Consider the following 27,201-nt stretch of genomic DNA (forward strand, 5'->3'; position numbering starts at 1 on the left):
TAAATGTGATGAAGAGTGAAAAATTCTGTAATGCCATCAATTGAGTATTAGTTCGGTAGAAGGTTTTATAAAATTTTATAAACATTTCTCAAAGTCTATTTTACTATAAATAATACTTTAAAAGTGGCGGTGTTAAATATTTGTAATTATATAGGCTGTGTCCAAGGAGAGCAGTCGTAAATAGTGCAATTTAATTTATAATAAGTGTAAGCAGTAATACTTAAATCTGTATATAAACGATAAAAATTACAATAATTATATATCTTTGAGTAAGCCGAATAAAATTAGTAAAAATTACTTGGAAAATATCTGCAAAAGATATTGGTGTCTGGATGTTCAAGACCTGTGACTTGTGCGCAAGAACGGGTTTGTAAAAAAATGCATTGTTCACTTTGAGCTAAAGGCTGTCCTGTGGTGTCACATTAAGTCTCGTTTGTATGTACTCTTAATAAATTTACCTGTAGCATACTTCCTTTTGGTATATTTGTTGAATTTTTCGGAAATAAATGATTATTCACACAAGCATTAAAAATTATGTACTTCAGACAATTAATAACTGAGCTTAATGTACACAATGGCTGAATATATATAAATTAAAATTTATTTTTTCAATTACCATTAAATTTCTTAGGGAATGTATCAACTACATTTGGCATTTGTAGTTTTCTAAAACTCCTTTTCAATTCAGTGATTTTGATACTGATGAAATTAAAAGCATTTCTATTTTACCATCTACAATTTATTCTGCCCAACTTCTGGCTCTTCCATTCGTTATCATATGCGAAGTACTTATGTATGTAATAAAAATTGGATGCTGGATTGCTTTATACTAGAGTACGAAAGTCAATTCAATTCCTTCACTTCAAATATTGTTTTCTCTATTAATACGTCAACTACGACATTATATAAAACTATGTACATGCATAAACATTTTGATGGTTCTAATATGACTTATTAACAAATTTTCAAAATTTTATTGTTTTGTTATGTTTTATTTTGGGAGCATTTAATGGATTAAATATTCTTACAGTTAACGCCGGGTTTTATGCAATTTTTTTTTATGTTGATATTCCTTTAATATTTTCAAAAGGTGTTATTCAATTTTGCCACAAATACAGCTATGTTTATATTTTTCTACTTGTTACTCTTAAAAACCAGATAACGAACGCGATTATCAACCATTTCCTGCCTCGGTTCTAAATTGGCTTTTATTTCCCAATGGTAGAAGAATGATACAACCTTTTATAGTTTCAACAACAAAAAACGTTTTCCATATACAACACAATGTTGCGTGACAGCATAAGCTTATAAAATTATATTAATACGAAACAAAAATCATATGCTTTTGTTTTGTTCATATCTATGTAAACATTGATTTTAAAAAGTTTAAAAATATCTGAGTTTAAACTTTACATATGTTGGTTTTGAAAATAAATCGATGAAACAGTGGTCGGCAAAATACTTTAACATCCAAACATTCGGTTTAGAGTGTTTGTTTTTTGATTATCCATATGATTGCTAGTGCCTGAGCCGAAGATAGCGGGCGTGGAAAGCAGGATAAATTTATATGCTTATAAAAATTACCAGGAATAATACAAAGTCGCATACGTGTCATTAATGCACAAGATTTTTAATTACTTTATATTATTTATTTTTTGTTTTGCACCTGCAAAAAATTTTTCCGAATAATTTGGAGAAATACTGTCGAATTTAAGGCCCAAAAGAGTTCGGGATTGTTTCGGCTGGTTGTGGGAATGGACACATACATATATAGATATGTATTTTTATAAAAATATACTATTTTACTGCAATAGAAGAAGCAGATGCAGTTCAAAATATTCCTCGAATGTGTAAATATTTATATGAATTAATTACTAATTATTACTTATTAATAAATACATACATACATATATGTATGTATAAGTATACATCATAGAAATTATTTTAAACCGGATTTATTTCGTAATTTTTTTAAAAATATTTGTTGTATAATTCTTAAACAGGTGAATCATGAAACAGATTAATGTGTCCGTAATAGGTCTTTCGGGGACTGAAAAGGATAGGGGTCAAGTTGGTGTTGGAAAATCATGTCTCTGCAACAGATTCATTCGTCCGATGGCCGATGATTACTTTATTGATCACATATCAGTGTTGAGTCAGGTAGCTAACCAAAAGAAGGCATATAAAAATATGTTATAAATGTGTTTCATTTGTAGAGTGACTTTAGTGGACGAATTGTTAACAATGATCACTTCTTATATTGGGGAGATGTGCGAAAAACCACGGAAGATGGAGTGGATTATAATTTCCAAATAATTGAACAGACGGAGTTTATGGATGATTCCACATTCCAACCGTTTAAGGTTGGGAAAATGGAACCATATTACAAGCGTTGTATTGCCACTAAGGTGTTTTCAGCGGAAAAGCTTATGTACATATGTAAAAACCAGTTGGGGATCGAGAAGGAGTATGAACAAAAAATAATGCCCGAAGGCCGACTGAGTATAGATGGTTTCATTGTGGTATTTGATGTGAGTCCTGTGCCAAATCGACCGGTTGAAAAGCAAGTTGACTTTGTTCACAATGTCATAGTAAATATATTGAAAAATAAGAAACCAGTTGTGCTCGTTACAACTAAAAACGACGATTCCAATGAAATTTATATACGAGAGGCCGAAAAAATTTGCCAGCGTAAGGAATATAAGGGTTTGGTTCAATTGGTCGAAACATCCTCTCATGAATCTATAAATATAGATTTAGCTTTTATACTTCTTGCTCAAACTATAGATAAAGTAAAAAGTCGTGTAAAAATTACTTCATACTATGAGGCTGCGAAATCACGAAAAGAACTATTGGACACACGTTCTGAAGCTGTCACGAGACTAATCCGTAACCAAATAATTGATTACCATGTGCTTTGGTCGCAGGGATCCAAAATATTAGCACAGTACAGAGAATGGACAGAGTTCTTAAATATTTTTGGTGTAGAAGCTGGTCAAAAGCTCTTCAGACGTCATATGAAAAAGCTTCGTGATGATCATTTAAATAAGAAACTCAATGAGTATATTGATAAGTTTGCCAGTGTATTGGAGTATCTTTTACCCGACATAAGTTCTTTGGGTACAGTAGATGAAAATATATGGGGAAATGCCAAAGGCATATTGAGAAGCCATCCTGATTTTGATCGGCATTTTTTTGAGTGCCCTCAAGCTTCATGGACTGAATTAGTTGATATGGAAGAAACCGAAGACGAAGTTCGTGTTCCATTCGATGTATTGGATACTCCGGAAGCGGAAACAATATTTCGAAATTATGTTAATGCGGTGCAGCAAGATAAGAAAAAAATTGGGTAAGTGTGTTAAGACTGTTTATTGTAAATAATATGAAATATTCAAAATATTTCGATCGCTTCCATTCTACTTACAACAATCCCAACGATAATTTACAATTGTGTACATATTCCATATCTGTAATATTATTAATTTTATTTTATCTTTTATTATATATTAATTAAATATTAAATTCTTGTTTTTAATGTCCTAGATGGAAGCATCAATTTAAACTATTATTGGAAGAATCTGGCTTTGTGACTCCAGGTAAACAGCTATCAGAGGTGCGCGTGCTTTTCATGGGTCGTGAATGCTTTGAAGCTTTATCAGAACATGATTGCCAACAAATTTATGACATTCATCAAGATGAAATTATCGAGAAAAGCAAGCAAAACTTTATAGAACTATTGTTAGAAAACGCACAATTCTTCCAGCAGTTTAAAAATGTTGATATTATTACTCAAGAAGATGTTCGGGCAATTACAGATCTTATACAAGACGATTCCAGGTAAATTATATATATTACTTCTAGGTATAGAATATGTATAGAAATACAGCACCAAACCGGTCACAAAATCTCAAACAAGGCTCTAACGGACGGTAGACCAATAATGCTGTTTAAATCGCATTGCATGAAAACTATTTAGTTGTTATGTTGCGGGACGCTTGAGGTCATTGCCTACAAGAATATATGGCCTTGTCCACGCTCGAACCAAAATATGTCAAGACTTGGAAAGTATTATTCCTCTAGGATGGTAGACCTAGCTCACTGCCGTGAAAACATCCACACGCCAAGGGTGATCCTCCACCAAATTTCAACGATTGACATAGTATGTTGGGATTCAGCGTTCATCTAACCCTATTCGTTTAATTTTAGTTCTATCCGACCAAGTGATTTTCATCGAGTCATGAACGGTAAAATGTTCATAATTTTTAGTGAATTTTAAATCAGCTTTACGATATTTTTGACTTAAGAATTGCTCATTTATCAACACTCTTGCCACTCAGACTATGTTTATTTATTTTCAAATTGTTTTGTGACAGAAATCAACCTCATGAACATCCTTAATAACTTTATTAGTATCTACCGCAGAGCACCAGGGGGCCTATTCTGTAACTCCATTCGAAAATGTATTCTATTCGAAATTCGGATCTACTTTATCATTATGCTAAAGTTGTACCACCCTGTGCCAGAAAAAATACGTACATACAATATTCGTTTTTGCTTTCTACAACTCAAAAGCTAACGAATATTTTATTCGAAAATTGGGTTGAAAATCCGAAAATCGAGTTACAGAATATAAAAAATCCGAATTCGAGTAAATTGATTTTCGAATCGAGTTACAGAATAGGCCCCCAGACACGATTAGGCGCCTGGCTATTGCTATTGTCGGAGATAATCTTTTTGGACGACCACCAGTCTTCTAGGGAACTAAAAAATTACATTGTTTTTTCATTTTGTAAATTAAGCCGAGTCATATTTTATATTTTCAAAAAAATTTTCCATATGAAACATCATTTTCAATGTCTTCTGCCTGATAGAAGATTTTATAGCTTTTCCCATTAAACGTAACTAAAAAATTAAAAATTTGTGTATATATTTTCTTTAAAAGAACTAGAAAGATAATATTTACTTAATAATAATAATGTTCACACAAATTTCCTCACATTTTCGCTTCAACGAAAATTATAAAGTGCCATTACTAGAAAAATGATTGTCAGAGTAATATTAATTAATAATAATAACATGCACCATAGACAGCACAAAAATATTCATACAATATTATTTTTATAACACATATTCATATTTCATGAATAGTTTAGTCCCTTACTGTATGGTAGTAATTATCGAAATACTCGCGTAGTCTACTTTAACTTTGCACAGTATTCATCAAATGTGGGCGTGCAGACCGCATAAACGAAATAAATTCATATTTAAATTATAAAGAACAGTTTCGTTATTTGGCTAAAGATCAATGTTGTTTTTGTGGTCTCCGAATGTCTAGGCCTTGCTTGGGATAAGATTCAAAATTAACTGTCAACGCAGTCACCTTACAAAAGTTATAGGAAAAGAGATATTTTGATGGGATTCGACACTAGATAGAGTTGTTTTAGGTGGCTTGGTTTGATAGGGTATGCAAAGAGGTGATTAGTGTCATGTTTGTAGAATATATGTTTTGTATGCCCTTTCCGGATAGTTAGTGGTTTAACCTACTACAGTGTCTGAAACGTAGTTGCTTTAATTTTTTTTTATCGAATCAGACTGAATAGTTGTGATTCACACCCTATATGATGGCTCCATTCTCTGCATGTATTGCAGAAAATTTCTTCCGGGCTTTTCAATTCAATACTAGCTTGAATAAGAAGGATATTCCACTGGTAGAATAGGGTGTTGACAAATTTAATTTATTATTTACCGATGCAAGCAGAGTTAGATCTTCGAATAAGAGCCTGATAAAATCCGGGTCATTCGGGCACCATACAGCCATTGATGAGTGAATTTTAGTTAATAATCAGGAATACTGATTGACTTCATATATGTAATGCAAAACTAGTACATAAAAATAAAATTATGTAATTATATTAGTGTGTATGAATATTTAGTTGTTACGTTTTTATTTTCTCACCAAATAATGACCAATTTCAAGGCGAAAAATAAGAAAATATAATAACAACATTTTCGAGATTATATATATGTATATATATATAAATTCATTTGTATTATTACATATATAACCTCGGCTTTAAATAATTTAATAATATTGGTTTACAGTTCATTTTTCAATACGAGATATACATACATACGTATCTGTGTGTCATTAGTAGCACTTTATTACATTGATTATTGATATAAATTGGGTCAAACCAAGTCAAGTGGTTCATAAAAATTTCCCAAAATCACCGATTTTGAAAATTAGCAGTTCATTACGAAGAGTTATCAGACGCATACCCCGTGATATAAATAATTCTTTTTTTTTGTTAAAGTTATTGAAGAATGTGACACCGCGTTGTGCCGCGTTCACCTTTAATAATCTGCATACATACTATTCAGTTTATTTTAACGTGAAGAACACATGAAAAATTGTTTAGCAAAAAATTATGTAAAATATTATCTAAACAAATGGATCGTGAAAAAATATCTTTAATGTAGCACGAACATTTTTCTTTGACTTTTCATCGATTTATTTCCAATAGTTTATGAGAAAATAATTTTTAAATATTATTGAGCTCTACATTTCAACCTTCAATAACTTTAACAAAAAAAAAAAAAAGAATTTTGTCGAAATATTTATATCACGGGGTATGCGTCTGATCCCCTCCCTAATGAACTGCTAATTTTCAAAATCGGAGATTTTGCGAAGTTTTCATGGACCACTTGACGTGGTTTGACACAATTATAATTGCAAATTTCTACTCAATATACAAATTTTTCAGGTATAAAATATTGGACAGACTTGATCAGGAGAGACGGGTGATTCTATTTCAACATTTGGGCTTTATACACTGCCCCATACGCGAGCATTGTCCTTTCTTCCATAATTGCGTTGATAGTTTAGTTGATGAATGCTTGGTCGATAAGTCGCCAAATCAGAAGAATTCCAGCAACTGGAAGTCTTCGAGCTCCGACAGAACTTTAAATTTATTAATAGTAGGATCCGAACATCTTGCAAGTGATTTGCTCAATGATATTCGAATGTGCACGGGATCTAAAGGGGAATATGTTTATGAGAACCAAACCTATTACCTAAATTATCGCATTGCCAATGGAGATATGGAAGCATTTAAGTCAATTGATGTACATTCGAGTGGTAAGTCTTCTTAAAAAATATATTTAGCTTGTATTATATATCACTATATAATTATATATACATATACATATATATACAGTTACGGATATATATAAATGTATATACAGTTACGGACAATAAAATAGAATCAAAGTTTTGTTTAGGTACAATGGTACAATTTTTTGAAATAAGCAACTTTTCTGCAAAATAACAGAAGCAATCATATGTACTTCTAAAAAATAGAAAAGGATAGCATTGTCGAGTTTTACAGTTAACTGTAATTTAAAAAGTGTAAATAGCGTGCCTTGTGCTTAATGATAAAATAATAGAATCAATAGCGAAACGGTTTCATAAACGAAAAACTTAATTTAAAAAGCGTTATATTAACTTAATTAGATCTGTGCAATGAATATGTGTGTCCTTTATGAGTTTAGGACGGTCTAACTTCGGGCGCAACCGAACATTTTATACTCTTACAAATTTCAGGAATCAAAGCAAGGGAAATACCTTAAGATGTAAAACGTCAACCTGGGGATCGAAATCCAAGCATTTTATATACATATACATACATACTATATGTAATAATATAATATGCTGACAGACACATAAAGTTTGTTAGAAAAACGAAATCCATTATATTTAGTATATGGAAGTTGGGGTAGTATCAAACAAATTTTATCTATTTTTCCCAATATCAAATACTAATAACAGGTCACTTACTCAAAAACTAATCATATAGAGTAAAGTCAGTCGGATATTAGTTATATGGTTGGTAAGTCAAGTTTTCGCTCAAATTTATTTTTTATTTTTGGCACACTGTTATGAGTAAAACACTCTAGCTCGTTTTCATTGAGATAACAGACATATTGGCCGATATATGCGGTACAAAGTCACCCGGAAGTTCGATTATCTTTATATTAGATATATTGGGACTAAGGGAAGTATTGATCCGATTTAACCTATTTTTGACATACAGGCATATCATTGTCAGAGAAGTACTATCCTTGAATTTCAATTATATATCTCAGACATTGATCGATATTTTCTAACAAAAGTCAACTATAGGTACTGGGTTCTAAATATTCGGTACCTAGGGGAGTTTTTGTTGGCTTTGAACAATTTTTGGTGCCAAGTTTAAACGCGTTATATTAATTGCTTCTTGATTTGCGTACTGGAAACTGTACGAATCAAATGCAATTTAAAATTGGGCTATATGGGAAGTAGCGTGGTTATCGTCCGATTTCGCTTATTTTCAGAACGTGACATAATACTATAAAAAAAATGCCACACACCAAATTTTGCTGAAATCGGTGGAGCCACGCCCATTGTACAATTTTCATACCTGCTCTAATAAGCTTCCTCATACCATCCCGGTGGGAAATTTTCACGTCTCTGACGCTTTTAGTTATTGATTTATCGCGCCTTTAGTAGTAGTAGAACAGTACCGTTATATGGGGAGTGAACGGGATTTTCATCCGATTTCGTCCATTTTCACACTATAGGTGGAAGTTGTAGTATTTGCGCTGAGGGAATTTGGTTGTTGTAGCTAAAGCGGCTTAGGAGATATACACATTAAACTTATTAGAGGGCGGAGCCACGCCCACTTTTCCAAAACTTGTTTCCCACAGCTGCCCTTTCCCATTGCGATCCCCTATGCCAAATATGAGTTTTATGCCTTAATTAGGTGCTTAGTTTATAGGTTTTCCGTTAATGGCGATTTGTGAGCGTGGCAGTGATCCGATTACGCCGATCTACGAACCCGAATTTTTTTTGTACTACGAAACCTGCATATCAAGTTTCAACAAGATATCTCAATTTTTACTCAAGTTACAGCTTGCACGGACGGACAAACAGGCTTTCAACCGGATTTCAACTTTTCTCGTCACCCTGATAATTTATATGTATACAAGGTGCTTTCCAAAGTAAACAGGACTTTAAAAACACAACAAATAGTTTTTTCGGCAAAATCAATTTATTTTATTCAAAATAGTCTCCTTCTGCTTCAATGCAGCTTTTTGCACTGTCCAAAAGCATGTCGAACGAGCGTTTTAGCTCGTTGGCCGGTATGGCCGCCGGTATGCCGGTGCAAGCGTTTTGAATGGCCTCTACGTCTGCATAACGCTTTCCTTTCATGGGCAAATGCATTTTTCGGAAAAGGAAGAAGTTGTACGGTGCTATATCAAGTGAATACGGGGAGTGATCACCGGTTAATGGTTAAAATGTGATTTTTGGTCAAATAATCGTCCTTCGAATGTTGGATTCTGAGCAATTTTTGGTTGTCAGTCAATTTGTGTGGAACAAACCGTGTACACACCTTTCGTGAGCACAAATGTTCGGTCAAAATGTGATAAATTGATGTTTTGGAGATGTTCAATTCCATTTCCATGAATTTCAATGATGATTTCTGCTCATTTTTGATGACTTCACTCACAGTTTCGATGGAATTTCCGGTGATCACGGATTTTGATTGGCCCAAATGTTGATCGTCATTTATGTCCTCACGACCACTTTGAAAACGTTGAAACCACTCGTGCACTCTGCTAAGGGATAGGCAATCATCGCCATAAACGTATTTCATTAATTGAAACGTTTCGCACTAGTCGAGATATAGATGGCGCCATCCGGGGGCCCTCTAGATTCAAAATGTCCTGTTTACTTTGGAACGCACTTTGTATAACCCTATAAGTGAAAAAACTTATAATACTCTGTAGCAACTGTATAAAAATGGTTCGGCATTCTATGGTTTGAATGAAAAATTATTTTGATCAAACGCCGTGGCACCAATATAATGGTTTGCAGCTCTTTCTCATATTGTGGCATGGGACCTATTTTTTAGATATTTGAAAACATGAACGCCATATACGTATACGTTAAAATTTTAGATAAGGTCATACATCCATGTGCTGAATGGAATTCGCCTTGCATTTTGACAATTTGGTGTTAGCGTTATCCAGCGCAATCATCAGATGTGAATCCAATCGAAAAATTAAGGAAAATATTAGACCCGTTAAACCGAAAAATACGGCGGAACTCTGAGAAAAGGTCTTTGACGTCTGGTATTCTGTTCCACACTTTCCGTAGCCTAATTAGGTCTATACATAGAAGATGTGCATCTGTATTAGACGATAAAGCGTACACCACAAAGTACTAACAATTTTTCTATTACATAGTTCGTAAAAAAATACTTTTTGTAATGTAAGATATTTTAATTCTATTTTTTTCTCCTCCGAATTTTTAAAATATGTATTTTACCTTTGTTTTTGTAATATTTATGAATTGTTCTTTTCCAATATTTTTACTACTACCAATATCACTTGACATGAAGTAAATAATAAAAATATATTATTTCTGAATTTAAATCAAATTCATATTTTTTTTAAAACGGAAAATTAAAACCATGGATGATTCTATTTTATTGTCCGTAACATTATGTATGTATGTATAAATATATTATTTTCGATTTTAGGGTTAATTTGTGTATACTCAAATCAACAGTCGTTTGAAACGCTGAAAGATAACTTGGAGCGCACTTTATTATGTAATTTGGAATTAGAGGACAAATTTGAGAACTTGCCTATCGTTTTGGTGTATCAACCTCAGGATCTGAAAGAAAACGAAGTTGAGTACCTGCGTAATGAAGGATTACGATTATCCGAAATGCTACACTGCGATTTTATTGATCATCAACAAAATCAACAAAAATATGTCTACGACATTCTTAACATTGTTATTCTATCCTTAAGACTTTCAGAGATGAAAAATTTTGATTCGTATTCTTCAAATCATATTGATTTAAGAATACTTGTTTGTATGTTTTGTGGAGATCAATATGATATTGAAAATATTATAAACCCGCTAATAGCCGAATCGACAAACTGTAAATCGTCAGAACATTCCATTTTGATTGACGTATTTATAGGAGATTCAAAAAAGCGAATTGAATTCATCCTTTCATCTTATCACGGAATAAACCAATATCGTGAGGAATTAATTCATGGATATATTTATTTTTATTCTGGAAAACGTCGATCATCACTTTCAAATTTAAGGTACTTTTTTCGTTAATCAAAATTAATAAAAGAGATTTTCTGAAGAATGTAATTATGCAACATGGTATTAAAAAATATATATATACTAGTATAATAATAACTACAAACAATATGTGCTTCTTTGAGAAAGACTAATACTATGTAAACAACATTTGAATTACATTTTCTCAGCTAACAAGTTTTTTCGAATTTTATGTTTACTATTATTATTAACATAGCTACTTCTATGCATTTCTAGTGTTTTAGCTGTACAAAACTCGAATATTCCATTACAAATAATTGCCGTAACGGAAAGTGGAGGTGCAAATGCATTTTTCAATAGTGAAATTTGTCAATTTCTAATAACGGAAGGAAATTCATTAGCTGACAGGTGTAAGGGCAATTTCATGACATTTTCTGCCGATCAGTATGTTAAGTGTAAGTGTATTATGCTCTGATATAGGTTTTGTGTATTTTTTAATAATAATTTGCTTATTATTTTAGTCGCTTTCTATACTCCATTTTTGAAAAATGTTTGGGAAAATAAATATGAAGTTGAAAATTTGCATGTGGAAGAGTCAATAACGTTGGATTCTGGAGAAGGCACGCTAGAGAATTCAGTCAATCAGCTTCCACGACCACCACCACGACATGAAAGTTATATGTTATCTAGCACTATGGGTACGGATGGATCTGGAAGTGAAAACTATGAAATGTTACCAACTAGATCTTTGAATTCACTAAACGGTAAGTCTTTCCTTTCCTGAATGCGATATAAAAATTGTGGCATAAACAAACTTTAACAAAAATCTAAAACTTTAACAGTACTTTAGTTAATATATAACAGTAACAGTAACAGTAACAATAACAGTATATTAGTTAATATACGACTGAAGTAGTTTATTTGGCATAAGAGAAAATAAAAGCTGGAGTTATTATATATTCATATAACCAGCTCTATAAATAATATAATTTATTTAAATGTGACCTGTAAATAAATATACAGGCTGACTAGAAAACAAACTGAAACAGGCTGCTTAGGTCTTCGTCCCAAATATAATTTTATTATTCGCCTTAACAGACGAAAATATTTTTGTCATTCATTATTCATTGATAGTATTATTAAATCTTAATTTTTGCTGGTTTTAATTTGAGCATTAAGCAGGAAACCATTTCGTAAATAATTTTTTAACAATTATCAAGCAATGCTTTCATCCTGGTCTAAATCGATTAGTAAGGACCATTATTACGGAAGAGACATTTAAATTGCTGAACGAAAAATCATCCTAAACTTTCAATGACCCACTCCTCTAAACAAAAGGTGCTTCGATGAACTAAGATAAGACCAAATCGGTAGATAAACAAGCAAGAAGACCAACGTTCGGGTGCAACCGAACATTTTATGTTCTTGCAACATGTACGGATCAAAACCGCGAAGTACTTTTATATAGATGTTGGTAAAACTTTATATTAAACCTCCACATTAGCCGATATATATGACAAAAAGTCAACTGATAGTGCGAAATTAGATATATTGTGGTTAAGGGACGTATTGATCAGAAAATTCCATTAGCACTCCCATCTACAATCCAAAAAATCGATGTAATCGGACTCCCCTTGTCCAACGTCTTTAAGGGGGTATTCTGGTCTAGAAGCATGATTTTTAAGTAATTTTTAAAGTGTCGTAAAAAAAAGGCAATTCATATTTTTACTATCCATTTTTTTATTAGTTATTTGTTAATTTTAGAAGAGTACAGAAAAAAATAAAAACTAAAAAAAGTAAAAAATTTCAAAAATTATGAGCTGACGAAGTGGGGGGTCTCTAAAAATTTCCACGTGACCATACCCATAATTTCAACCCTCCTAGTTATCTGAAACTAAAAAAAAAATATTATTAATCTAGAATAATGTCGCAATGGCCGGAACTACGGAAAAGTGGAAAAAAAAAAAATTTCACAAAATGGCGACTGCCTGAAAAAAAAAGTTTTTTTGGATCACTTTTTCTGACTATTTCGAATTTTTTAAAAATAATAAAAATAAAAATTTGGGGATGGGGCTAGTTGCAACCATAGACAAGCCTATAAAGAAGACTCTATAAAAATTGCAAGTAAATCGGTCCAGTAGAAACTGAGAAATCGTGGGTTAGGAGACAATTCTAGTGAAAACGGACGCCACGTCACCAAATCGGCTGTATCTCCGAAAATAAGACGAATTTTGAAAAATCCTTCCAAGGTCATATTTTTGAAAGTCTAAACTTTCAAGATATGCAAAAAAAACTCGATTTTTTCAAAATCCTAGACAAGAATACCCCCTTAAACGGTACTGCTAAAAACTACTAAACAGGCGATAAATCAATAACTAAATACGCTAGAGACATTAAATTGTATCCCCGATATGATATGATAGGGCTTCAATGGAGCTGAGGGAAAAATTTGAGGATGGGCGTGGCATTCCCCACTTTCAGTTGAAAATACATTTTTTTAGACCCGTCTAATATATTATAGTGTTAAAATGCGCGAATTCCGACTACATCCACCCTACTTCCCGTATAACACAATTTTATATTCCATGCGATACTTTCCTTTCGGATGTACACATCAAGGTGCTTTAATATAACTGGATAAAACTATGCACCAATAATTCCTTTAGAGTATGCCACCATATGGCCAAAAATTGTCCAAATCCAAAAAAAACTATTGAAGCGCCTACTTTTTCGTTATTAGCGTAGACACCGCTTACGCGGTTGTAGCGGAGTTTATAACAGCGCGCCAACAATTCTTCTTCTGTAGTCAGATCCTTCCCATCTGGTCTTTCCAACGGAGTGGAGGTCTTCCTCTTCTTCTCCTTCCCCGGCGGATACTGCGTCGAATACTTTCAGAGCTGGAGTGATTCTGCGTTGGATTAGTCGGCTGAGATTGTTGTTGGTACTGGCTCCAAGATAAACGAAATCATCTACGACTTCGACTGTTAACAGTGTAGTGGGAGCCTAGTCGCGAATGCGATAACTTTTTTTTTTTATTACAAGAGATATTTCATTGCGCTCCCGTTCACTATCAGACCCATTTGCTTCGTTTCCTTATCCATGAAATCAGCACTAACGACGCGGTTGTTGAGGCCAATGATGTCAACATCATCGGCGTACGCCAGCAGCTGTATACTCTTATAGAAGATTGTATCTTCTCTCATCCAAGGCTGAAAGAAGAAAATCTTTTCATTGAAGGGTTTTTTACGTGGCGGGTCCCAAAGCCAACACACAACTCTGTGGAGGGATGTTTCGCCTTTTCACATTAGCTCGCCTTCAAACGTATGTTTTTCTGGCTACCCAGGTATAAAACTATTAAGTCGTGAGCTGCTTGAGATATATGAAAAAGAATCGTTTCTGGCCACTCTTAAGTGAATAACGTTCAGAGAATTTTCCTCACTTGCGAGAACTTCTCCATCTTTGAAGCCCATAGGTACTGAATATTTGACTCCAGTGTCGGATTTAAAATTGAAATTCAAAGAGAATAATTTCTTGATAGTGGTATATATGTGTGTGAATCGGGTTAATACTTCCATTAGTCCCCGTATGCCTCATAAAAAGATTTTCGAACTTCCGGATGACTTTATACCGCATATACCTGCAAATATATGAGCTAGTTACCCTAGACTTCATAAAACTAACAAAACTTATGTACCTGAAGGTATTTCCGCCCCTTAGATCCTTGGAAGATGCAATTTTCGGATGAAATGTTCGGTAACACCCGAACTTGAACCTTCCGTACTTATTTATAGGTTAGAAACGTGGAGACAATTAAGCTTCGGATTGATTTTTTCAGTTGAAGTAATTCTTCGTGCTGTTAGGAAGGATTAGGACCCAATTGTCATCAACCTAACCTAAGATTCTCCATTAGAAAAACGTAACCTCGAAGAATTAGCGAATATCATTTTTTCGTAAAACTCATATACTTTCCACAATTCACCACTGACTTCTCAAACAGTCCTCGTCACATATAATGTTTTGCAAATATTATGAATAACAGCTGCTAAGTGCCAACCGACGCAATAATATTTTCACATCGCACTGCCGCGTAAAGCAATAATAACGGTATTTGTTAAATGAGGCAATACTTGGTGTCCTCTTTGACACTGAATTAGAATTCTTTAACTATTCCGACCTAAATACAATTTTTTTTCATTTTCCAAAGCGGTCGACGCATTATAAACTTGCAAGTCTCTGAATTTGTCAGTTAAAAAAGTCCCTATTCCGATTATCAACTCAACTGCGGTTTATTTGAAGTTTTGAAATTTAGTATTGTCGATATGAACATTACGCTTTTCAATCCTGTGCCAGTTGGGTTAACTATTTCGTAGCAGTTATAGTTGAAAATGCGTGCAGTTTATTTCGAAAAAAAATAAACGAATTTGGAAATGGGTAAATAAACTATTTTAAATAGTGGTTTTGGAAAAATATATAGTATATATGTATAAAAAGAAAACATTTTTGAAGAGAAATCAAGCCAAAATCTGAAAATAGAAATATAAAATTAAAGTATTGTAGCAAATGATGCGAATATGAGTCCCATCGATCAACCAATCCTGGAAATGCTCTTTTCGCTTACAATGAAACCTTTGAAGCATTATAGTCTTTTTCAGTCATTTACAATTTAATCTATTGCACGTAAACACATTGTTGAAAAATAATAAGAACTTTCCTAACGACAACAGATGCTCTTTGGTGCCATATCAAAGTTAAAAATCATTTCCATTGCATTTTTGACAACTACTATCAGCAAGGAAACGGAGAATTGTGCATAATGTTTTTGTTAATTGTGTTTGTGAAAATATTCCTTCTTTTATATCAAAAAAAAAAATCCTTATTTAATCGAAAATAAGTTAGGATCTGCCACAACCAACCTCGTAGTAAAGTTCGCATTAATACCAATAATTACACGGACTTTTTCCATCAATTCAGCACGATTACTATCTTCTAGATGACCTCTTTCAAATCGATATTTCCAGTTTCCTTTATTCATCAATTCATATGTCTCAGAGAATTATTTTTTCAAGTTTTCGTCTCTTCAGGTGTGGAAAAACCTTGACTTCTTATACCATGTTCAGACCGACACTTAACCACACGATTTCGGCTGTTTAACAAAGTTTCGCCATACAAAAATGACACTTCAAAACCACTTCATCGAAGTGATTTGAAACTGATCCACTCTAAATTTGTCGGTGCGACGCTGATTTTCCGCCATATACTTGTCAGCTATGGAAATCTATTCCATTATCACAGCTGATTTAGACACTCCAAGGAGAAAAAAATTTAAGCAAACAAATGAATTAAACGCAATGAATCTGAATTCATCTGAATAACGCGTCCATTATTTCCATTATAAAGAAAATATTTAAAAGAAGACGGCTTTTATAACAAAATACTATATAACAATGTTTTCTTTTAATAAATGTTAAGCGATGTGAATTCTTGAATGGCGAAAACATCTGTTTAATGGCAGTTAGAACAGCTAGATTAGTGAAGAGATTAAATGTAATCTAATCACTGAAAATTTTTGGTGGAAACATAGTTTTAGTTTATTTCGTTTTTGCAAGGGATTAAGTTATTGAGATGCCAAGTCAAGATTTTAAGATAGATTACTCACCAAAAAAATGTTTTAAATGCTCAAAAATGCAGTTGTTTCAGTCGATGTGTGAGAGCTCGTATTGTCGTGCTAAAGAGTGAACGTGTTCGGTGTTTGGTTGCCTTAATTTCTTGAAAAACAATAAAAATGGCACAACGCCTCGATTAGATTAACCATATCATCAATAAAACTTGGTAAGTTCATCGAAGCACTGTTGCTGAGATGAGCTATGAATGAAAAGTGTAAAAAATAATCGCGCGAAAATGTTCGCGAATTAATTCTATTTTTTGGCCGGAATGAATATTTTAAGTAACTGTCAAAATGTATCAAAAATGTCAAACTTCACTTGTGAGTCGCCAGATTGTTACACTGGGTTTGCCAAATCACGAAATATACGTATAATTCAAATTTGTTAATATTAAAAAATTAAATATGGAACAGAAATATATTTTAAAAGCCTGGTAATATACATAAGAGAGAGGGGATGTTCGAGCAAGCAAATAACTGCGGCAATATTGCAACCCTGATGTTTTTTTGCAGATGCGCAGCTGATACTTAAACAAATATTTTGCAAATATTTTGCGCGGTGTGCAGGTGCATTGAAGAAGTGAAGTTTAAGAAGTCTTAAAACTGAATTTTTAATCAATTTAACAGTGGATAACTTGGTGTATAATTATCTTAAATACAAAAAAGCAAGGAAACAAAGTTTTCTGCGTAAAAAAGTGCCTTATGACCGAAATTTTAAAGAAGAGGGCAATAGTAAAATCGCAAAACTTCTTTAAAACAATTCGATTTTATCCTCCAGATATATGTATGTATATTTATCATATTTTCAATGTCTCGTGAAACACAATTAATGATAATAATTAGTTATAAACAAAAATAAAGAGCGATTTCGGTTGCCTCATTTTTTCCATCATAAATTTTGATGATGCCGTTTTTTTTCACATTTGCGCGCAAGAAATGTCAAAATTTGAGTTGCTCGAACGTTTGACATTTGCAAAAGTCGCTACATTTTTGTGTCGAATATGATGCTTTGCAATATTGCCGCAGTGATTGAGACTCGAACATCCCCAGACATTGAAATTGTATGCGTTTCTTTTTTTGAAGTTAAATATTCTTCGAAAGATACATATATGGATTATGACATTAATTTCGTTGGCGCATTTTATATCTGTAAAAAATTTTACAATCTTTTTTTAGCAATATGTACACATAATATACTTTTTGAGTTTTACCCTAATTGATAAGATTTGCATATTTCTTTTTACTAATACAGAGGAAAGGGACATATCTTTAGATGAAATTTACGACGACAACGAAAAGCCGAAACACCATCACCAAAGTAAGTGATGTTGAGAATATATGTTTGATTAATTTGATAAGTAAAAGCTCACCACAAATCACAAAACTATCGAAGTCAATGAATATATCAGACATATAAATTATAATAATTTTCATTTAATTTTATTTTATTTATTATTCAGTATTATGGCCAATTTATACAAAATTAGAATTCAATATTAAAACTAATTTTTAGATGTGCCTATATATTCTATAATTATATCGTTATATTTTTTTCGAGAGATGTAAACCATTATCATAATTTGGATCATTGGTTTCTTGTTTGAAACCATCATGATTTATTTATATATTTCAAAAAAAAAAATACATTACATTGGAATTGTGTTTAATAGTAATTAGTGTAGTGTTGTGTATATTTAAAACAAAACACAGTTTGGCTGGGACTATTTCGAGCTATGTACCAATGATCGGTCAGCTTTTTTAATTTGATAAGAAAATATTTTCTGAACCACAAGAAATATGATACTTTATTCTGATATTCATAGTTATGTTTAATCCGCTAATCATTTCCATCCACAATATGTAACTTGGTTTAAATAAATAAAAACTTTTAATGACGCATACTGATTACTGATCTTGTGATTTGTGGCTAACTTTGCTTATTAATCAATTTAAATATGTATGTTTATGTCGAAGTCTCTGTTAGTTAATTTAAGTTACATGTTTTAGTTTTTTTTATTAAGTTCATCGATATGTTAGTCTATACTGTTTATATTCAATCAAAATGAGTAATTTAGAAAACTCAGTAAACTATTAAATTGCTATTAAGGGTTTCAGATTTTCCCACCTCCAACAACTCCTCCAGAGCCAGCTCCACCTGATCATCAACTCATTACGTGTACATATAAGAGTCAATTCGTATCGGCTTCCGAGTCTAGTTTGGAAGAAATAACATGTAATCTATTTTATTAATTTGAAAGTTGTGCAAATTTAATGCTCTTAATTATTTTTTCATGCCTTCATTAAGCAGCTGATGTAAGTGGATCAAAGGATTCATTGGCCACACATGAAGCAGGTTGATTTAAGCTTGTTTTATTGTACATTTTTGTAAAGATTCTTATAATTTTGCGAATTTTAAAAGTTTTTATTCACCGTTTTTCATACAATTTTTTCCTTTATCTATTTTGTTTTTCACTGTTTAAATAGTTTTGCTCCATACACAATCATATAAACGAGGATATCACAAAATACATACTCTTGTAAGAGATAAAATAAAATTTCCATAAGCTAGATAATTTAATATTTCGTGTCCAAAATTCGAGTTCACTGATCGCCAAGCAAATTTTCTTCGTATTTTATTTTCAACATCCTGATTTCAAGTACCATATAGCGAATTTCTAATGTAAACCCTAATATAATAGCATACAAATTCGTCGAAAAGGTATTTTTGTGAATGAAATTCATATAATTAAACTGTTAGGTAATGCAGTAAACATTAAATTTTAATTAAAAAAAGTATGTTTAATTTGTAAAATATGGTTTTCATGTTTGGAAATATCGATGTAGGCATAAATATATTTTTAATATATTTATATATTTTTAGAAGCGGACTTTTAAAAATAGTTTACAAAATACTTAAAATTATTCATATTTCTTATGAAAATTTCTGTAAAATCAGTTAATTAGAGGGAGGAATTTTTGGAATGCTTTCTCAAAAGATTCGTCTTTGATTAGCACAAACAGCAAATATAAAACATGCTCCTTTTACGCCACAAATTTTAGAGTAAGATGAAAGCAACAGCATCTACAGAAATTTAACTCCTTGAGAAACAAACTGAGTATGTTCAATCATATTTTATCTTATCAAATAATTTGAGTATTTACAACTTATGCTTTGACTGTTATACTATACTTATAAAAAAAAAATAATTCCGCCTGAATCACGCACTGCGAACACTGCTTCCTTTATAATGTAGTATAATATCGTATTTCACTAAAATTTATCTATTTCACTTGAAACGTTTTGACAGATACGATTTCCAAATAGCAACAATCAAATATGTATAAAAATTTACAATTTATATGCAAATGATTTCGGTATTTATTTGATTTCATTTCTTATATTATACTTTTTGTGATGTTTTCATTTATTTACCCTGTTTTATATCTTAGATCTTAGTTTGTTCTTAATTATTATTTCTTTAATATTACATTATTGTCATAGTTTTAAAACTCTCTCTATCGATTATTGTAGTTCTAATGTTGTGATATTATAAATTTACTTATTTTTGCAGAGTGGCTGGAAGATAAAAATGAACCACGAAGAAATTTAAACAAAAATTCCATTTGGAACAACTTTAGTGGTTCCACCCATGCTTATACAACTGGTCGTCGTCACATTGATTCTAATTTAAATAAAATTCGTCCAAAAGGCCCCAGTCAAACATTAAAGGTACGCAGTGTTTTTATATATACTCAAAAAGAGCAATAATTAATATGCTTATGATTTTGAATTGTAGCAACCCGGTAAATTAAATATGAAAAACTTTCAACTCGTAAGTGAAGCAGTAGCTAAAATGAATTTTGGAGGTGACACATTTTTGCCAGTTTCTGATGCTGATAAATGCTCAAAACGATATCAGCATTTTAATCATACTCAACTTGATTGTGACGAAGATGATTCAGAGGAATTGGCTGAATACGAACAGATTTATGAAAATGAAGGTTTGTACTACGACTCCAAAGTGCCTTTAAACTTTTAATAAATATGTGTTTTTTAAGACTGTACCGAGTCGGATAGCTGTGCAAGTTCAACCGAACGTAAAGTGCGTCAGCAGAATAGCTCATACTACAAGATTAATAAAAAACCTCAGACCAACAAGAAAACCAAGAAAAAGAAAGTTGCCATCCCCGTACAAACACCAAGGGTTCCACTCTTTGGCTCCTATGTTAGCCCACCAGAGATTCCTCAACATTATCATCGAGCTGTGTCAGATGCTAGTAAGGCAAATTTTTGTTAGTTATTTATGCATAGATTCACATATCTACTTTTCCATAGAAAAATCGGCCGAACATTGCACCAATGAGCTTGTAAAGAACGATAAATCACCAGATGTAAGCATATATTAATTTTTACGTAGTTTCTTTTTAATTAATGTTGTTTGTATAGTATTCCATGGTTCCTGAAAGTATCAATTTGTTTGGAACAGACAATTTGACAGAATTTAATATTAATCCGAAATCTCTGAAGGAGTTTGAAAAGACGGAAAAACGTCGGTTGAAAGAAGACAATGCAAGACTACGTAAATTGCAAGAAAAGGAAAAGGAACAAGAGAAAAAACACAAGCGAAAGTTGAAGCAAGCTTGCAAAGGCTTAACAGACAATACTGAATCTCATTTTGGAAAATTACTAATATCGGACAAAGATGAAATCCCAACATTCCTTATAAGATGTGTCGAATTTATTGAGAAAGAGGGTCTTGACTCGGAAGGAATATATAGAGTACCCGGAAGTCGAGGTCATGTTGACTTGCTTTTCCAAAAATTCGAAGAAGGTAAGTGAATATGGACAAAACACAAAAATGTTGAGTGTATTGAGTCATTGCATTAAGGATTTTCAACATAATGTTTTGACCCTATTACAACTCAACTCGATTTCATTTGCGTTTGGGCGAGTTGACCTAAGAGATTAGCGGTTTTAGTGACGATAAGGTCAATAATTTCTAAACATAGAAATCCCTAATTTTGTTTCATTATTTTTAGCACAAGATCTAGAATTGAGCCCATATGCCTTTATATTTATTACAAAAAAAACTAAACTGTCGAATTCACTGTCACCCTTAATACAAGAATGATGTGTAGTTCCTTTTTACTCTAATGGAATTTTAAGAACCCTAAGAGAAAAAAATTCATTGAGGATAAGTCTTTGACTTGTGCGTATTTGTGCAATTGGAGATGTTTCGAATTCGAGTTCTAAAAGACTATGTCCAGTTTATTTCCGAAATAAGCCAAGTCCGACCATAGCTCCATAATCTTTTAGGCGATTGGGAAAAAGTCCCGATAAAATAATGACGCAAGCTGGATTCGACAAAAAACAAATCTACTCGGTTTTTGAAGAACCGAGCCTGAGAAACTGGCTCAAATCACAGATAAATTTGGAGAATAAAACCATATCATAGTCATATAGTATTCATAGTTTTTCACTAAAGTATAAATTAAAAGTAAAATTTTAATCTTTACAGAAGTTCTTGCTTATTATGGCCTAATTTACTTCGATAATCTTAAAGCGTACGTAACTTCGAATAACTACTTTTTTAAAATAAATTAATTCCTCATAATCGGACACCCACCGTCTCAGTGTTTTTGTTCGGTTAATAGAAATAATTTGAACGAAATACTACCAGAATAATGTCCGTGTCCGGTCATTGGAATGTTTTCATTTCCGGTTATGGGAATTGGTATCGCCCATAAATTTGAAATTTGTCCGGTTATGGGAGGTGTCCGGTTATGGAAGGTGTCCGGTTATGTAACACCTAAAACTAATCGAGATAGATGTAGCAAAATAAAGTCATCAAAAAGCTCCAACTTAAGATACAAAACCATCAATCGATACAACGTATCGCAGTGGAAAGGAGCATTTGTGGCTGAAAACTTTAAACTTTAATAGGTTCAATAAGCATTTTTCACAAACCACTAGAGCTATTAAAACCAAATTTGCTTAAAGGAAACCATTTGACCATTATGTACTGTAACAATGGGTTAAATCAAATGACAATCACGCCCAGTCCGCATATACCGATTATGTTGAAAATTGCTAAAACGGACGATAACTCAACAAATAATTGCGTCAGAAACATTTAATTTCAAACCCGAAATCCAACGACTCAGTCGGCAATTGGGAAGTAAAGTCCTCTCTCGACGAACAAAAGCCAAACTCTATAAGTCACTCATTATTCCCGTCCTGCTATATGGTGCAGAGGCATGGACGATGACAACATCTGATGAGTCGACGTTACGAGTTTTCGAGGGAAAGGTTCTGCGAAAGATTTATGGTCCTTTGCGCGTTGGCCACGGCGAATGTCGCATTCGATGAAACGATGAGCTGTATGAGTTATACGACGACATTGACAAAGTTCACCGAATTAAAAGACAGCGACTACGCTGGCTAGGTCATGTTGTTCGAATGGACGAAAACACTCCAGCTCTGAAAGTATTCGACGCAGTACCCGCCGGGGAAGCAGAGGAAGAGGAATACCTCCACTCCGTTGGATGGACCAAGTGGAGAAGGACCTGGCTACGCTTGGAATATTCAATTGGCGCCACGTAGCGAAAAGAAGAAACGACTGGCGCGCTGTTGTTAACTCGGCTATAATCGCGTAAGCGGTGTCCACGCCAATAAAGAAGAAGAAGAAGAAATAGTAAGTGGCACCGCACACTTTTAGAAGAAATACTATATCAAGAAATAATCGACTTATTTCAACCAAATACGGCACATAACATTTTTTCGACATTTGTACGTTAGGTTATAAATATGGGCGTAATCGGACAACTGCCACGCCCACCAAACGCCATTAAATGAAACCCTATAAAATACCATAACTGAGCACTAAATTAAGATATAGAACTGTAATTTTGCGCAGGGGATCGCTTGGGATATCTCCTAAACCGCTAAAGCTACAACAAACAAATTCGCTTAGAGCAATTACTCAATACTACCCTTAGCCCCCATGTACCTAATGCAACGATTTTCGAACTTCCGGGTGACTTAAACCGCATATATCGGCCAATATGTGAGTTATTTTAATAAAATTGGGAGAGCATATTTGTACTTAGAATAATTAAGGTCGGGTGAAAACTTGCGCAATACCCGAATGTACTTGTTTAATATAAAGTTGCTGGTTTTTTTTATAGACGTATGATTTTCAATGAGGCTTTGGGTCTTTTTTCAGACAGCTGTCACTTGGAAGAAGGCGTGGTTGTGAACCGATTTCACCCATATTTCGTACACGTCATCAGGGTGTTAGGAAAATATTATATACCGAATTTCATTGAAATCGGTCTAGTAGTTCCTGAGATATGGTTTTTGGTCCATAAGTGGGCGACGCCACGCCCATTTTAAATTAAAAAAAAGCCTGGGTGCAGCTTCCTTCTGCCATTTCATCCGTAAAATTTAGTGTTTCTGACGTTTTTTGTTAGTCGGTTAACGCACTTTTAGTGATTTTCAACATAACCTTTGTATGGGAGGTGGGTGTGGTTATTATCCGATTTCTTCCATTTTTGAACTGTATATGGAAATGCCTCAAGGAAACGACTCTATAGCGTTTGGTTGACATAGCTATAGTAGTTTCCGAGATATGTACAAAAAACTTAGTAGGGGGCGGGGCCACGCCCACTTTTCCAAAAAAATTACGTCCAAATAAACGGACGGACGGACGGACGGACAGACCGACATCCGGATTTCAACAACTTCCAACTAAGCGAAAAAACATCAAGATAAGGAAAAAATTTAAAAGGTCATAAAAAAATCCTTTGAAGGTTTTACTATACGGACCTAGTAAACACTTAGTATATTAAAGCATAATAAAATTGGTCATAACGTCAAATTATATGCGAGTTTTTGCTTAAAGAGCACTTGTGCAAATTTACTCCTGCACTGATATACTAATATTTTGATTTCTTCCTGAAAGAACTCCGGGTTGTTTCCAAATTGTATTCAGCAATACTTTGTTTGTTTCAAAACATAAAACTCTTGTAATTAAAATTATATGAATTGGTAAACGTTGTCGTATTTTGTGCTTTTCTATCTTTCAGATCCACACACTGTAATCGATGTGCTTGATATTCCAGTTAATGCCGTAGCAACAGCATTAAAAGACTTCTTTTCCAAGCGTTTACCTCCTTTATTTAGCAAAGATATTATTAAGGAGCTTGAAGATATTGCAGGTAATGTGTATTGACATATTCTTTCTTTGTGGAATTTAACAAATTTACTTACACTTTTCATTTAAAAGGTTCTCGAGGTATTGGTTCATCTAAAATCAATGTGGAAGTAAAAACGGATCGGAGTTGTCGTTTGATATTATTGAAGACTTTATTACAGAAATTACCGCCCATGAATTTTATGATCCTGAAGTACATATTCGAGCACTTTGTTCAGTAAGTATAAAACTATTTCATCAAAATGAGTTGCAGGAGGTCATGTGGCACAATTTTTGTATTATTGTAGTGTATCCGAGAATTCGAAACTAAATAGCATGGATAGCAAAAATTTGGCAATTTGTTGGTGGCCAACTCTGATTCCTATTGACTTTACGGATATGAGCCATTTTGAGCAATTGCGGCCATATTTAGAAGATATTGTGCAGACGATGATTGACCAGTTTCCATATTTGTTTTGCGGAAAAGATGCTTTTGTTATGGTTTAAATACTCATATATTCCAGCGTAAAAGCTTAATTTTAGATGTTATTATGTGGAAGAATATAAAGAAACTGTGTTTTAATGGATTTGTTGTGTGAAGTGATGTTTAATTAAGAATATTCGAATATGCGTCTAAAATAATAATTTATATTATGTGTTAAATTATATTTAAGCTATAAATGTTTTAAATGTCTTGTATGTATGTTTAACGAGTTGTGTAGTAATATCTATGCCATGTGTATGTATGCTTATATATATATTTTTTAAATTTGGATGTATTATTATTGTAGATGTTGTTCTTATAAATTGGGCTGAAAAAACTTTATCAAAGGAACAAAAGGAACACTTCTGACAAGTACTAACAATGTGAATGTAAAAAACAATTCATTCATATATATACCTAAAAAAATAGATAATGGAAAGATTTGTATAAATGTGTGTCTATTTCATGATATACCTTATAAAATTATGCATTCGTAATCAACGCGATTTGGTGTAATTATATTTTTTAAAATTATGATATTTACGGAAATCCATACGGATATCCGTCATAATCTAAAGCACAAACATTATAAAAACAAATAAAATAATTCCAAACAAACTCGACACTTCTGTTTAGTGGTTAAATTGCGGATATAATTTAAAAAGGTAAGAAAGAAAAAAAAAACAAAATTCAGTGTAGCTGTTCGAAAGCTTTTTTATTTCTGAAATTCTTTGTATGTATCCGGTTAATGCTTATGTTAGATCACTTATTTAATCAACGTAAGTCAAATTGTGGAACTGCTTTATAAATTCTGCAATGGGAAAATACACTTTTAACAAACCTCGAAAGAGCTTAAGAAAGTATTTATGATTGGAAACTATTTACATGAAATGTACATAGAGTGGTATAAAGCGATTGAGGTGTACGAGACATGAACCATTACAATTTTATATGTTTCTTCTAAGTAAATTATTTTAGTTTATAAATGTAAAAACACAACATCATTAAATTAGGTTTCAACTAGACATAAATTTAAAAATAATTATAGTATTAAAAGTAATAGCTTTTAGTGTTGATTCAATTTCAACCGAAACTCCATGGGGTAATCATAAAAAAATAGTTTTATTAATAGATAACGCTTTTTTAAATAAGAAAACTGACGGCCTATGGAATTTTTTTCTAGAAAAGCTTTAAAAATTTCATTTAAAGTTATCGTGATGATCATGATTTCCAAAATACTCTACTCGAGAGCTAGCAAAACATTTTTTTTTTAATTATAATCTGGGCTACTGCTCTCTTATAGACAATGCCTGCAAATACTTCAAACCAATCTATCACCAGAGAATATTAGCAGTTATACATTACGAATACATTTTATTCCTGCATACGTGCATGTATTACAGTTTTCAACTCCACTCAGTTGAATTGAAATTAAAACAATTCAACTTCAGATCAATCAATCGTCAATCGTTTTTCTTTTCGCAACGTGACGCAAATTGCAGATTCCAAACGAAAGCAGGTCCTCCTCCACCTGGTTTTTCCAACGCAGTGGAGGTCTTCCTCTTCCCTTGCTTCCCCCGACGGATACTGCGTCGAATACTTTCAGAGCTGGAGTTTTTTCGTCCATTCGGACAACATGACCTAGCAAGCGTAGCCGCTGTCTTTTAATTCGCTGAACTATGTCAATGTCGTCGTATATCTCATACAGCTCATCGTTCCATCGAATGCGATA

At 32.8% G+C, this 27,201-nt stretch overlaps 1 protein-coding gene across 5 annotated transcripts; it reads left to right on the forward strand.

The window, feature by feature from the left end:
* On the forward strand, window positions 1-26,092 carry LOC120773588 (rho GTPase-activating protein 190). 5 transcript variants are annotated; one of them, XM_040102579.1, is made up of 19 exons: window positions 1-206; window positions 2,004-2,160; window positions 2,217-3,349; window positions 3,544-3,837; window positions 6,765-7,138; window positions 10,584-11,166; window positions 11,405-11,583; window positions 11,650-11,892; window positions 18,043-18,108; window positions 18,898-19,023; window positions 19,096-19,143; window positions 20,363-20,520; window positions 20,588-20,792; window positions 20,850-21,068; window positions 21,127-21,182; window positions 21,238-21,622; window positions 24,879-25,010; window positions 25,079-25,223; window positions 25,294-25,492. In XM_040102579.1, exons 2-19 carry the CDS (start codon window positions 2,011-2,013, stop codon window positions 25,490-25,492), a joined length of 4,695 nt encoding a protein of 1,564 aa, XP_039958513.1. In that variant the 5' UTR covers window positions 1-206; window positions 2,004-2,010. The 5 variants fall into 5 exon arrangements, with proteins under 5 accessions (XP_039958513.1, XP_039958516.1, XP_039958517.1 ...); XM_040102580.1 differs by lacking the exon at window positions 1-206 and having other exon boundaries at window positions 2,011-2,160; window positions 25,294-26,092; XM_040102581.1 differs by lacking the exon at window positions 1-206 and having other exon boundaries at window positions 2,011-2,160; window positions 19,099-19,143.
* Window positions 26,093-27,201: the final 1,109 nt, after the last annotated feature.

The sequence above is a fragment of the Bactrocera tryoni genome, chromosome 4 (genome assembly GCF_016617805.1).
Source record: "Bactrocera tryoni isolate S06 chromosome 4, CSIRO_BtryS06_freeze2, whole genome shotgun sequence".
NCBI classification, from domain to species: Eukaryota; Metazoa; Arthropoda; class Insecta; order Diptera; family Tephritidae; genus Bactrocera; species Bactrocera tryoni.

Bases quoted from the DNA above. Each gene is read 5' to 3' on its own strand.
- LOC120773588 (XM_040102579.1), top strand. From the start codon at position 2,011: ATGAAACAGATTAATGTGTCCGTAATAGGTCTTTCGGGGACTGAAAAG. The intron at 19,024-19,095 runs GTAATCTATTTT...GCCTTCATTAAG, and splicing joins TAGTTTGGAAGAAATAACAT to CAGCTGATGTAAGTGGATCA. The intron at 19,144-20,362 runs GTTGATTTAAGC...TTATTTTTGCAG, and splicing joins ATTGGCCACACATGAAGCAG to AGTGGCTGGAAGATAAAAAT.